The following is a 15,237-nucleotide window of genomic DNA, read 5'->3' on the forward strand; positions in this document are numbered from 1 at the left end:
GCAGGGCGCTGGCAGTGCACCTCCTTGCACAAAGGCGGAGGTAGCGGTCCTGCTGCTGGGTTGTTGCCCTCCTACGGCCTCCTCCACGTCTCCTGATGTACTGGCCTGTCTCCTGGTAGCGCCTCCATGCTCTGGACACTACGCTGACAGACACAGTAAACCTTTTTGCCACAGCTCGCATTGATGTGCCATCCTGGATGAACTGCACTACCTGAGCCACTTGTGTGGGTTGTAGACTCCGTCTCATGCTACCACTAGAGTGAGAGCACCGCCAGCATTCAAAAGTGACCAAAACATCAGCCAGGAAGCATAGGAACTGAGAAGTGGTCTGTGGTCACCACCTGCAGAATCACTCCTTTTTTGGGGGTGTCTTGCTAATTGCCTATAATTTCCACCTTTTGTCTATTCCATTTGCACAACAGCATGTGAAATTTATTGTCAATCTGTGTTGCTTCCTAAGTGGACAGTTTGATTTCACAAAAGTGTGATTGACTTGGAGTTACATTGTGTTGTTTAAGTGTTCCCTTTATTTTTTTGAGCAGTGTATATATATATGCACTCTCACCCACTTAAAACCTGTTCTTGACAGAGCTTTGACACATAGCGCAAACATGATGCTAGTCTAATGAAATTAGCTTTCACCGCTAGACTAGCTCTCTCCACTGCTAAGGACAGACCTCTGCAATGTCACTGTAAGGATATAGTTACAGTAGGATACGCTACACCTCTGCAGCAAACCAACCTATAGAGCTGCAGTACATTCTGTCATGGCGCCAGATAAATATACGTGAGGAGTGGTTGCAGACAGGGGCTTTTTGAGGTTAAACAGCATGGCTTTTCCAGCCAAGATGTTTCCATCCAAAATCAATGATTCAAGATGAGAAATTTAAAAACATTATTATCACTTGTTTTGCCAAGTTTGACAGTAGTTTACAACAAAGTACAGCTGCCTTTCTGTGTTCCACTCCTTCATGTTGGACAACAGTGGTACTGGGTAGCTTAGTGGTGGGCTGAGACGAGTAGCCCCACATCTCCGTGTTCAGTCAAAGATGGACACAGGCTCTTCCTCTGTAGCGTTCTATCCTCTGTCAGCGCGTGCTCTCTCTCTCTTTCTCCCTCTCTCTCTCTCTCTCTGCCTCTCTCTCTCTCTCTCTCTCTCTTTCTCTCGGTCTCTCTGTCACTCTCTGCGTCTCTCTGTACAAATTGAGAATATATTTTAATGATAAACTTCAGTAAAGCTAGTCCACTGCCCTCATCTCGCTTTCTACTCCTCTCGCTCTCTGTTTGGAGAGAGGGGGGGGGGGGGGGTTATTTTAATGATGTGCTTCAGGTACGCTAGTTAACTGCCCCCACACACACACTTTCTGTTGGAGAAACAGCAGTTAAAATCAGACAGACCCTTCCCCATCCCTTAACCATCACTAAACCTGGCAGTAAGATAACCTGTTCAGTCCCCTCTCCCTCACTCAGTCAGCCTAATGATACCTACAGTACATAACTCTCCCTGGATCTAATAACCTCACTGTCTGATGGGCGTCTATGGTAAAGAGATCTGGCTGTTATCATTGGATGAGGGTGGAGGGGTTATTTGGTTGGGTGAGGTATATGGTGTGGGAGGGGATTTGGAAAGTGTTCAGTTGGGGGGAGATGGTCTTCAGGGTGGGTGGTTATATAACGGGTGTGTGTAAGGAGGGGGAATCTGCTGGTAGAGCAAAGCTGTGACATTCCTCACACTTGCTGCTGAAGAACACTGGGAAAACTCTAGTGTGTGGACAGTGTGCATCTCAATAGAGTAAACACACAAAGTATCTCATCAGGAGAGCCAATTTGCTGCCTTTCCGTCGCTCTGCTGACAGATGCCTCTCCTGTGATGGGATCTGCTGCTTTGTTGTCTTGGTGAAGCATCTGTCGTGGCAATTTCCTATATTACCAAATGAGGAGAGTTATAAACCACACACCAGTCAGAGTTATACTTAAACTTCATCTTTAATTATATGAGCGTCACCATAGCCCTTTGACTCTCAGATCAATTCAGTGTCTATAATGAATTCTGAGAGTGCTTACAAAAGAATACCAAGATCTTTTATAGCCAAGATACACCCCTCTCAACACAGATCTCAGGAACTCTTCACAAAGGGCCTTTTACTTTAGAAAGGAGTATCCCATAGCCAGATAGCATTAGCTATAAATTATAGTTCAGTTTGGTTTCTAAGACGAGGTTCTAATCTCGTTCCTGGTACTTCATAGTACCAAAACATTACCTCATCCAAGGCATAACTCAATTGTCAACTCTATATTCTCCCATCTCAAGTAAACCCCCTCTTCTCCCCACTCCTGGACAAGCTCACCGAGGGGAGTGACTTGCGCACAGATATTGTGGAGCCAAGAGATAATTGGTTCCCCCTTAATCATGCCATCCCTTCACATGGTTTAACAGATACATTCACATATGAAGACAATGTTCCATTCTGACCTCCTCCCCTTCTGATATTCTGCATATTACCAGAGACATGTAAAATACAAGCCTGACCTCTCCCCTCTCTGGGTTCCAAGTGACTGAGCCCTAGCTGAGAAGGGAAAAGTGCAACTGCCAACAGTATAGTCTAAAGGGAGACATTCTAATGACAAGTATCTCACATAAGCATATTATGTAAATAAAACATCTTATCTATGTTACCCAAATAATTCTGATTCATCCTCCACACATCGCCGCAAGGCCAACTCCCAGGACATGGTAATTCTGCTCATTAGGGTAGGCTGTTATTAAGAGCCTTCTGCGACTGCTGTCCACGGGGGTCTTTTTTTCTTTTTTTTTAAGTAACATTTTCTTTTTCCTTTTTTACATTTGAAAAACAAATTTATACATATGACCGAACAACAACTTAGACACACACACAAACAATAGCTACATCTCATCTGCCCTGACCCGCGTGCTGCATTATGGTTTGCCACTTGGCCTTCAATTGTACCAATTTATTTTTTCTCAGTTACCCATGCTATTTCAATAATAAATCATGAGATTTTTCCATTGTGTCAATGGTTTTTAGTGTACGTTTTCTAAAGATGAATGATAAGAAAAGGGTCTTTCTAACTGACGCTGACGTTCCCCCAGTCAGCACACACACTAGCTAGCCACTGTGATGACTAAGGCAGCAGCAGAACTGTCGGCTGCTGGAGTCGGCCGTGCACACACAGCAGATAAGAGTTCTCAGAGCAGTGTTATCTCTCTCTCTCTCACACACACACACTCTCTCCGTCATCTCTCTCTCCATACTTCTGTCATCCTTTTGTTCTTCTCTCCCCAGTCCTCCGTTCCTCTCCCCGTAACGACACAGCAAATAACACAGCCCAGATGAGTCACACACACTTCTACCATCCCCTCTCTGTGTCTGTCTCTCACTCGGTGTATAAACCATGACTGCTGCCGTTTCATCCTTTTCCCCATCACCCCATCCTTTTTCTCAGGCGACTGATAATATCTGGGTAATAGTAGACATGTTGGTATCCCAGTAGGTCTAAAGTAGTTGAGTATGGTGTTGCTGATCACTGTTGATCAGTGTGCAGGCTGTGGGACTAGGACGGGTCAGCAGGCTGTGGGACTAGGACGGGTCAGCAGGCTGTGGGACTAGGACGGGTCAGCAGGCTGTGGGACTAGGACGGGTCAGCAGGCTGTGGGAAGAGGACGGGTCAGCAGGCTGTGGGACTAGGACGGGTCAGCAGGCTGTGGGACTAGGACGGGTCAGCAGGCTGTGGGACTAGGACGGGTCAGCAGGCTGTGGGACTAGGACGGGTCAGCAGGCTGTGGGACTAGGACGGGTCAGCAGGCTGTGGGACTAGGACGGGTCAGCAGGCTGTGGGACTAGGACGGGTCAGCGTGCAGTGGGACTAGGAAAAGGTCAGCGTGCAGTGGGACTAGGACAGGTCAGTGTGCAGTGGGAGTAGGACAGGTCAGTGTGTGCAGTGGGAGTAGGACAGGTCAGTGTGTGCAGTGGGAGTAGGACAGGTCAGAGTGTGCAGTGGGAGTAGGACAGGTCAGAGTGTGCAGTGGGAGTAGGACAGGTCAGAGTGTGCAGTGGGAGTAGGACAGGTCAGGGTGTGCAGTGGGAGTAGGACAGGTCAGGGTGTGCAGTGGGAGTAGGACAGGTCAGGGTGTGCAGTGGGAGTAGGACAGGTCAGGGTGTGCAGTGGGAGTAGGACAGGTCAGGGTGTGCAGTGGGAGTAGGACAGGTCAGGGTGTGCAGTGGGAGTAGGACAGGTCAGAGTGTGCAGTGGGAGTAGGACAGGTCAGAGTGTGCAGTGGGAGTAGGACAGGTCAGAGTGTGCAGTGGGAGTAGGACAGGTCAGAGTGTGCAGTGGGAGTAGGACAGGTCAGGGTGTGCAGTGGGAGTAGGACAGGTCAGGGTGTGCAGTGGGAGTAGGACAGGTCAGGGTGTGCAGTGGGAGTAGGACAGGTCAGGGTGTGCAGTGGGAGTAGGACAGGTCAGGGTGTGCAGTGGGAGTAGGACAGGTCAGGGTGTGCAGTGGGAGTAGGACAGGTCAGGGTGTGCAGTGGGAGTAGGACAGGTCAGGGTGTGCAGTGGGAGTAGGACAGGTCAGGGTGTGCAGTGGGAGTAGGACAGGTCAGAGTGTGCAGTGGGAGTAGGACAGGTCAGAGTGTGCAGTGGGAGTAGGACAGGTCAGAGTGTGCAGTGGGAGTAGGACAGGTCAGAGTGTGCAGTGGGAGTAGGACAGGTCAGAGTGTGCAGTGGGAGTAGGACAGGTCAGAGTGTGCAGTGGGAGTAGGACAGGTCAGAGTGTGCAGTGGGAGTAGGACAGGTCAGAGTGTGCAGTGGGAGTAGGACAGGTCAGAGTGTGCAGTGGGAGTAGGACAGGGTCAGAGTGTGCAGTGGGAGTAGGACAGGGTCAGAGTGTGCAGTGGGAGTAGGACAGGGTCAGAGTGTGCAGTGGGAGTAGGACAGGGTCAGAGTGTGCAGTGGGAGTAGGACAGGGTCAGAGTGTGCAGTGGGAGTAGGAAAAGGTCAGAGTGTGCAGTGGGAGTAGGAAAAGGTCAGAGTGTGCAGTGGGAGTAGGAAAAGGTCAGAGTGTGCAGTGGGAGTAGGAAAAGGTCAGAGTGTGCAGTGGGAGTAGGAAAAGGTCAGAGTGTGCAGTGGGAGTAGGAAAAGGTCAGAGTGTGCAGTGGGAGTAGGAAAAGGTCAGAGTGTGCAGTGGGAGTAGGAAAAGGTCAGAGTGTGCAGTGGGAGTAGGAAAAGGTCAGAGTGTGCAGTGGGAGTAGGAAAAGGTCAGAGTGTGCAGTGGGAGTAGGAAAAGGTCAGAGTGTGCAGTGGGAGTAGGAAAAGGTCAGAGTGTGCAGTGGGAGTAGGAAAAGGTCAGAGTGTGCAGTGGGAGTAGGAAAAGGTCAGAGTGTGCAGTGGGAGTAGGAAAAGGTCAGAGTGTGCAGTGGGAGTAGGAAAAGGTCAGAGTGTGCAGTGGGAGTAGGAAAAGGTCAGAGTGTGCAGTGGGAGTAGGAAAAGGTCAGAGTAGAGCAGGGCTGAGCTCTTTACAGGTGTCCGATCATCCACCCTGTTACTTAACAGGATAACTAAGTCTTATCCCTGTTTTCTTTGCTTATCCAGGCTTAATGACTGTGTGTTCACTCACATATAAACACACACACACATCTGCTCTCTGGATGTCTGAAAGGATAAATCGCCATTGTTAACCCAGACAGGCCTTGTAATTCAGAATAACAGTGTACTAAAGCAGCTATTAATGTGGTCACTACTGTCCCATGTAGTTCCTCCAGACAAAAGACCTCTGACCTCCTTATGATGATCCTTGTGGGCACTATGGTAACCACAGGAGGGAAGGAATGTCTGAGATACGTCCCCACGCAGCTCAGAGAGAAAGGCCAGAGAAAGAGGCCTAGACGGATATTCCACCCGTAGGCCTCGCTCCCAAAGCGAGCACAGAGGGGTTGTGGGAACAGCAGACAGAGGGGAAAGGGTCGGATACAGAGAGCAAGGGACAGTCACAGAGCGAGCGGGAGCGAGAGAGCCAGAGAAAGATTGTGAGGGAGAGTCAGAGAGAAGTGAAGCGAGTTGAAATGTTTGGCAGAAAAAGTTTCTGAATGATAAGGCAGCAGATCATACTCTGTCTGGGGGCCCCTGACTTCGCGTATAAGCGCCAAGCCCCCTGTTAGTCAAAAACGCCTAATTAGCTTACACTAAGATCTTTCTCTTTTGATTTTGGCTCAACTTGGCTAGGCTTGAATCTCTGGCCATGATTCAGGAAAGGAGGAGAAATACGAGCCATTCTCTTTGTCGTGAAGCGTTGCATATTTGTCTGTCAAAGGGTGTGCCGTTATCGCATGGCTGAAATGAATAGCCGAGGATAGTGTTTCTCTTGCTCAGCTGTATTCCACAGCACGGCGGGAGGGGAAGCGTGTTTAGCTAGTGGTGCAGTTTCTCCCCCTCCTTACCTCTGGCTATTTATCTCCTGCTTTATCTGGGTTTCAGCAAGGAACTGAGGACAGCTAGGTCACTGCTACTGTAGCCTGTCTTCCCCTAGTGTGTGTGTGTGACTACAGTGTGGGCGCACCCACAAGTTTGATGCTGTGTGGCAGGGCAGAGCTGTGAACATCACTTGGTTTACAATTTCTTACAGTTTACACCATGTATAACTCTTCACTTCAGTATAGCCAGCTCACTGTAGCTCTCTCTCCCTCCTCCTTCTCCCAGGCGGCGGCTGACTTTGCCAAGGCCCATCTGTCGGAGGCGTTGCGTCAGCAGCTCCTGAGCTACGACCGGGAGAAGGAGAAGGAGAAGAATGAGAGCAGTGGTGGTCTGTCCTATTCCTCCATTCTGGAGCAGCAGATCCTGGCTCTGGACAGGGACATGCTGGACAAGCTGTCAGCCGTCTACAACGAAGCAGGTCAGAGGGCAGGGCAGCCAGGGGTTAAAGGTCACAGCCAAACCTCTGTGGGCAGACATTTTCCACTAATCTAGCAACAGTTTATACCTTAATCCTGAATTTAACCATTCGAGGGAAAATATGTACCATTGCCTACAAAAGAATGAATAGGCTATAATGTGTAGTGCTGACTTCAGTCTTGAGATCCGTGTTGTACCGTGATCGCAATTCTTTGTTTTGGATTCATTGCACTAATTTCTGCATGCTCAAACACTGTTGTCGGAGAAATTCACAAATCATGGCTATAGTTTGTTTGGGGACAGAGCGAAGAGTTTGTTGAAATAGCTGTGGTGTTTTTGATAGTGAGAGCTAGGGGAAATGAAGCTTGTATAAATATCTGTGGTCCAAGTGTGTGTGTGTGCATGAGTTTGTTTTGTGTACATGAGTGGGGTAGGCTAGGGGCAGACATCCATTTCTCCTGGACTCTTGTAAGGAAGGAGCCCATTACTATTGTGATGTTTGCTCACATTGGTTTGCTCATTCCTACACTTGTTTTTCTAGGAGCCCTAAATTGCTGCTTGCAAAGTATTTCTGACTTTGCTGTTCACGGTTGTTTACAGTGGGCTCAGGCTCTGGCCGTGCTGCTTATTCAGCTGTTGAAATATAGCTTTATCTTCATCAGACATAGACACAGACGTAGCAGTGACAAGGGAGAAAGAGGGAGAGAAAGTGCCAAAGCCCTCTCCTCAGCTGCCTCCTCAGGGTGGCTTGACAGATGGTGCTTTCAGAAAGTATTCATACCTCTTGACTTATTCCACATTTTTGTTGTTACAGCCTGAATTCCAAATTGATTACATAGATTTTTTTTCTCTCACCCATCTATACACAATATGCCATAATGATGAAGTGAAAACATGTTTTTAGACATTTTTGCATATTTATTGGAAATTAAAGGCAGAAATATGTAATTTACATAAGTATTCACAATCCTGATTCATTACTTTGTAGAAGCACATTGACAGCAATTACAGCTGTGTGTCTTTTTGGGTACATCTCAGAGTTTTCCACATCTGGATTGTGCAACAATTGCCCATTTTTATTGTTTTCAAAATTCCAACTCTGTCAAATTGGTGGTTGATCATTGTTACACACACATTTTCAGGTCTTGCCATACATTTTCAAGTTGATTTAAGTCAAAAGAATAACTCAGCCACTCAGCAACATTCACTGTCTTCTTGGTAAGTAACTCCAGTGTAGATTTGGACTTGTTTTATGTTATTGTCCTGCTGAAAGGTGAATTCATCACCCAGTGTCTGGTGGAAAGCAGACTGAACCAGGTTTTCCTCTAGGATTTTGCCAGTGCTTAGCTCCTTTTTGTTTTATCCTGAAAAACTCCCCAGTCCTTAATGATTACAAGTATACCCAAACTATTACGGACTACAAAGGGAAGTGCAGCTGCAAGCTGCCCAGTGACCCAAGCCTACCAGATAAGCTAAATTACTTCTCTGCTCGCTTCGAGGCAAGCAACACTGAAGCATGCATGAGGGCACCAACTGTTCCGGTGAAATAACGCTCTCTGTAGCCGATATAAGAACTTCAAACAGGTCAACATTCACAAGGCCGCAGATGGATTACCCTGACATGTACTCCGAGCATGCGCTGACCAACTGGCAAGTGTCTTCACTGACATTTTCAACCTATCCCTGAGTCGGTAATACCAACATGTTTCAAGCAGACCACAATGGTCCCTGTGCCCAAGAACACCAAGGTAACCTGCCTAATTGACTACTGACCCGTAACACTCACATCTGTAGCCATGAAGTGCTTTGAAAGGCTGGTCATGGCTCACATCAACACCATTATCCCAGAAACCCTAAACCCACTCCAATTTGCATACCACTGCAACAGATCCACAAATGATGCAATCTCTATTGCACTCCACACTGCCCTTTCACACCTGGACAAAAGGAACACCTATGTGAGAATGCTATTCATTGACTACAGCTCAGCGTTCAACATCATAGTGCCCTCAAAGCTCATCACTAAGCTAAGTACCCTGGGACTAAACACCTCCCTCTGCAACTGGATCCTGGACTTCCTCACGGGCCGTCCCCAGGTGGTAAGGGTAGGTAGCCACACATCCGCCACGCTGATCCTCAACACGGGGGCCCCTCAGGGGTGCGTGCTCAGTCCCCTCCTGTACTCCCTGTCACTTATGACTGCATGGCCAAGCACGACTCCTACACCATCATTAAGTTTGCCAATGACACAACAGTGGTAGGCCTAACCACCGACAACGATGAGACAGCCTATAGGGGGGAGGTCAGAGACCTGGCAGTGTGGTGCCAGGATAACAAACTGTCCCTCAATGTGATCAAGACGACAGGAGATGATCGTGGACTACAGGAAAAGATGGGCCGAGCACGCCCCCAATCTCATCGACAGGGCTGTAGTGGAGTAGGTTGAGAGCTTCAAGTTCCTTGGTGTCCACATCACCAACAAACTAACATGGTCCAAAAACACAGTCATCCAAACAGACAGTCGGGCACGACAAAACTATTCCCAAATATTTGGCATGGGTCCTCAGATCCTCAAAGTTATACAGCTGCACCATTGAGAGCATCCTGACTGGTTGCATCACCGCCTGGTATGGCAACAGCTCGGCCTCCAACCGCAAGGCACTACATAGGGTAGTGCGTACGGTGAGGTAGTCAATCAAAAATCATATTAAACACTTATTACTCACAGAGTGAGTCCATGCAACTTATTAACAAATTTGTATTCCTGGACATATTTAGGCTTTTCATTTTTAAATAATTAAAAAAAAATGTCCAAACACATATTTCCACTTTTTATATTATGGGGTATTTGTGTGTCACTGGCCTACACACACACACACATCTCAATTTCATACATTTTAAATTCAGGCTGTAACATAACAAAATGCGGAAAAAGTGAAGGGGTGTGAATAATTTTTGAAGGCACTGTACAGAGCATTCGGAAAGTATTCAGACCCCTCCACTTTTTCCACATTTTGTTACGTTACAGCCTTATTCTAAAATAGATAAAAATAATTTTTTCCCCCTCAATCTACACACAATACGCCATAATGACAAAGTTAAAACAGCTTTTTAGAAATGTTTGCACATTTATTACAAAAAAAAACAACATACCTTATTTACATAAGTAGACCCTTTGCTATGAGACTCAATTGAGCTCAGTTGCATCCTGTTTTTGTTGATCATCCTTGATGTTTATACAACTTGGAGTCCACCTGTGGTAAATTCAATTGCTTGGACAGGATTTGGAAAGGCACACACCTGTTCTTATATAAGGTCCCGCAGTTGACAGTGCATGTAAGAGCAAAAACCAAGCCATGAGGTTCAAGGAATTGTCCATAGAGCTCAGAGACAGGATTGTGTCGAGGCACAGATCTGGGGAAGGGTACCAAACTTTTTTTGCAGGGACTGGGAGACTAGTCAGGATAGAGGGAAGAATGAACAGAGCAAAGTACAGAGATACTTGATGAAAACCTCCTCCAGAGTGCTCTGAACATCTCTGGAGAGACCTGAAAATAGCTGTCCAGTGACGTTCCCCATCCACCCTGACAGAGCTCGACAGGATCTGCAGAGAAGAATGGGAGAAACTCCCCAAATACAGGTGTGCCAAGCTTGTAGATTCAATACCCAAGAAGACTCAGTGCTGTAATCGCCTTCAACGAAGTACTGAGTAAAGTTTCTGGTTACTTATGTAAATGTGATATTTCAGTTTTTTTATTTTAAATAAATAAGCAAAAAACTCTTAACCCATTTTTGCTTTGTCATTGTGGGGTATTTTGTGTAGATTGAGGGACAAACTATTTAATCCATTTTAGAATAAGGCTGTAATGTAACAATGTGGAGGATGTGAAAAGGTCTGAATACTTTCTGAATGCACTGTGTATAGGGCGAGAGGGTATAGAGTTCCATGAGAAGGGGAATAGAAAGAAAGGGGAAGGAGGACAAAAGAGAGACAAAAGGCTTGGACAGAGACAAAGGGCCAGTGTATGGAACAGAGAGAAAGAGAGTAAGCCAAGGGACAAAAATAGGGATGGTGACAGTGATATGATAAAGACAGAAGGCAGAAGGTGATACTGAAAGGGGAAGAGTGTAGTCCTGAACTCATAGAGCGAGGGAGATGGAGCGCCATCCATCTTCACCGCCACCCATACTCGTTTAGCACCCACAGGACCAGGGAGGGGGGAGCGAGGGGGAGCGAAGTTGTCACAGCAGATCCAATGATGGTATATTCAGAATGTAGGGAAGAGAAGAGAGCTAAAATATTCATGATAAGCTGGCGGTAAAGACTCGCTTCACACACTGCGATTTCAGGAATGCAGCACGGAATGTCTCTGCCTCTCTCCGTGTATTCGGGATCCTGACATAACTTAATGTTCGGAGTGGGAGGTGGAGAAAGAGGGGGAGAGCGTCTGAGAGGAAGAGAACAAACTAGTGAGAATTTGAGAGAGGGTGTTCTACGGAATATAATTCTTTGCATGTCATTTATTGGGGGAGAGAGAGTGATAGAGTGTATTATCCTATGTGTACAGAACACTATAGTTTATTCACAGCACAGAACCTCGTGACTCGGATGAGTGTGTAATTGAATGCGTGGCTGGTATGAAAAGGCCTTTCAAGCTGTCAGTCACATTCTACTGGAGGTCATGTGACACCATGATTGTAAAAGTAGAACCAGTGTTGTACCCGAGACAATAACAAGCTAACTCCCGGTCTGGGCGCGACAGTTGACTTTTAGGTTACTCCTCCTGCGACGTGCCCACTTAGTGAAGGCACTACCTCTGTTAGTCATTTACATGTTAGTCATTTAGCAGAGGCTCTTATCCAGAGCCACTTACAGTAGTGACTACATACATTTTCATATTGGTCCCCTGTGGGAATCGAACCCACAACCTTGGCATTGCAAGCGCTCTACCAACTGAGCCACACGGGACCACTCACCTCCCTTTTGACCTCCTACTCTCTGCAGAAATCCCAGATGCTGATAGAAATCTATTGTGTGATCTGCGTCACTCAGAGTCTAGTGGAGAAGGCAAAAGTAGCCTACCCACAAGTCCCATCTTCCTTCTGCTCTGCCATCCCTCCCATCCCTTCCTCCCTCCCCCCCACCCCTTCCTCTCTCTCTCCCACCCCTTCCTCTCTCTCTCCCACCCCTTCCTCTCTCTCTCCCACCCCTTCCTCTCTCCCATCCCTCCTTTCCCTCCAAAGCAAGATGCCCTGTTGATTCCCAGACTGAGGTTTCCCTCCTAGCCCCATTATGTTCATTATCCCCCTGTATTTCACTCATCCCTTTGTTTGGATGACAGTAAGAATGATTAAGATTGAGCCCAAAGATAATCTTACCATAAAGCTACGCTACATTTAAAAAAAAATCCTGCTTTTGTTGTTGCAAAGCATTAGTCAGCCATGTATTGAATTGGCTCTGAGTTTTCTGCCCAACTGCCTCCCTGAGTCTTGGGGCGGGGGATCAGTTGGACTGGTAATTGTTTTTGATTGTTGTCCTTATATCTGATTGAGCGGGTAGATCATTTAGGGACTGAAGCTTTGAGCTTTTGTTGTTATCAGAGCGAGCAGAGTCCCCAGGACAACCTCCTATCAGATGTATCCCTCGCTCCTTTCATCCATCCATCCATTGTTTATCTGGGAACAATAGAAGGAAAAAGAGAAAGAAGTGAGTGAGAGGCCTCTGATGAAATGGCCAAGAGCTAAGTCTATTCAAACCGTCTTTTATTACAGTGAGTTATTTATTTAACATTTCTTTGGCCTGGTATGTCTAAGAGGACTACTACTCTTTTTATAGTCAGGACCTGGGGTTAATGGGGAAAAGCTGATATCTAGACCAGCACAGGATATACATGGAAGCCATTTCTTTTGGACTGTGTAGTAGATGTTTTTATTTTTTTATTTTTTAGAAAGTAGGTAGACAATGGCATGGACATGTGCACACACTAAAGTAGGCTAATTGGAGAAGTGGACGTGCCCAGGCCATGCCTAATGCTCAGCAAAAAGAGAGGGGAACAGGCTAGAGCCTAGCTAATTGAAGAAGAAAGTTAGCCTAGTGTCACAGCTCCTCCTCTGCATTGCAGGGGCGGTTCCTCCTGTAGGCAGAGGAGGGTCGTTAGTGATTGGAGCCACCTGGGCTCAGGGTATAAAATTGCTTCACTAATTATCTCTCTCTCTCTCTGCTCCTCCAGGTATGATCCTGTTTTGTTTGTTCCTTTGTAGTTTTGCATAGTTTTCACTCAGTCATGTTCACACACACAGATTCACGCATCCATGCACTTTACATACACCTTACATTATGACACTTCCACACCTCATTCCTTTTTCTTAGTTTAAAGTTAATAGTTTTATTTAGAATAAAGAACCTTTTAAATTGGCCTATACCTGTTGTTCGTGTCCCCTCATTTTTGTCACAGGCTATGAGCCGGCCTGTGACAAGTGGGGTTTTATGCACACAAAACCAGTGGAGTGGAAAAGACAACCAGAAACTGGTGGCCCACCCATAACCACGGAGGTGCTCCTGAGCCGATAAAAGGGAAAGGGATGCTCTACCCACGTTCACTGCCACCTAAAACAAAAACACCACAAGCCTCCTATTGACACTCGCTGATAAGCCTGAACAGGATAGGACTCCCACCTGAACAAAATCCAGAAAAACACAGAGTGAATTGCTTAGCTACCAAGCTAACTGAACCAAAAGAACACATGGCTCTCAACTCTCTCTTCAACAAAATTGGCCAAAACATCCCCTCAAACAAAAAAATTTGGTAATCTAAACTAACCCTAGTTAACTACTATCCCGGACGAGCCCCCACTTGTCACACTTGTCACAGACAACAACAAAAAAAGAAGTCAATCTGTAGGTATTTTGGCTAATTGAAGAAGTGAATTAGCGCAGGTATGCTAGGCTAATTTGGAGAAGTCAGTCTATGTAGGTATGCTAGGCTTAATTGGATTTGTGGATGTGCACAGGGCAAAGTTGAGCTAATCAGATAGTGGTATGTGTGCTAGGATGATGGTTTAATTGGAAAAGGAGAGGTATGTGTGTGTGCGGCTCTGTGAAACTAATTGGGGAAGGGTGCGCTTGCAGTGCAGCCCATTTTCTCCATCACAACGGGAACCCGATTAAGAAATAATTAGCTGGACGGCATGGCACAGAGAGGTGCCAGTTGTAGACCAGAGCAGGAGAGGATTAGACACACACAGAGAGATGAAAAGATAGAATGGCTTACTTTTGTGTTCACTCTCCTATCTCCCACCTTGTTTCCACTTTCTCTCTACCCCCACTTTCCCGCTGTCTGCCCCATCCTCTCTTTCTCTCCTCTTGCCTCTCTCATTCTGGCTCTGTTTTCTGTTTGTTTTGTCATTTTTCCCTCATCCAAAGCTATAAATGGGAATAATAAAATCACTGTCCTGCTGAGAAGTAATCTCATTTTCCCTCGACTTCTCTCCTCTTTCCCCTTTTATTCACAATCTCGTGCTCTGCATCTCTCACTCCCCCCATTTTTCTCTCTTCCTACATTATTTCTTGATCAGCTTCAGGCGGCTCGGTGCGTCTTTGCCTCTAAATGATTGAAGCGAATGTAAAAAACGCATCACCAGGGAGCTGGACGTTAATTTCCTCACTAAGCCCTGAAACGACAGAGTATAACCCAATTCCTGCAATGGAAAATCACAATCACATCACAAGTGTAGACATGCAATGTAGGCGCAAGGTTGAAACTGAAGGCAGGTTCAGTCAATGAAATGGACCTCCCCTCACTCCCTCTACCTGCCAGTCCCAAAGGATCTCTCCTCCTTGGGGTGGTCCAGTCAGATGTCCCCATCCCCCCTATACCCTGTTCTGTGTTGTGTGGTGTGCAAACAGACAGATGGTCAAACAGACTGGTATGTTCTCACTGCAGGGCTTTGGATCTCAGACAATGGGCTTCAGTCTCCGCCCAGAGACTGGGAAACCAAACAAAGAAGGGAAAGGGACAAGAAAACAACCATAAGAGGACAACTCTTTGAAGTGCTGTTTTCAAAGGGCTGTGGCTGTGTGTTGTTGGAGAGGGCTGTGTGTTGTTGGAGAGGGCTGTGTGTTGTTGGAGAGGGCTGTGTGTTGTTGGAGAGGGCTGTGTGTTGTTGGAGAGGGCTGTGTGTTGTTGGAGAGGGCTGTGTGTTGTTGGAGGGCTGTGGCTGTGTGTTGTTGGAGAGGGTTTGTTTGTGCAAGCGCACGCTATAGCGCATGTGTCAAAGTCATTCCACGGAGGGCTGAGTGTCTGCGAGTTTTCGCTCCTCCCTTGTATTT

General features: G+C 46.8%; 1 protein-coding gene across 1 annotated transcript in view; it reads left to right on the forward strand.

Moving 5' to 3' along the window:
- Window positions 1-15,237, forward strand: part of LOC129822267 (protein phosphatase 1L-like) — a 46,269-nt gene that overhangs the window by 24,496 nt on the left and 6,536 nt on the right. Inside the window, exon 2 of the mRNA XM_055880398.1 lies at window positions 6,717-6,909. Coding sequence (XP_055736373.1) covers window positions 6,717-6,909 — 193 coding nt within the window. The remainder of the gene's footprint in view (window positions 1-6,716; window positions 6,910-15,237) is intronic.

The sequence above is a fragment of the Salvelinus fontinalis genome, chromosome 24 (assembly GCF_029448725.1).
Source record: "Salvelinus fontinalis isolate EN_2023a chromosome 24, ASM2944872v1, whole genome shotgun sequence".
Lineage (NCBI taxonomy): Eukaryota > Metazoa > Chordata > Actinopteri > Salmoniformes > Salmonidae > Salvelinus > Salvelinus fontinalis.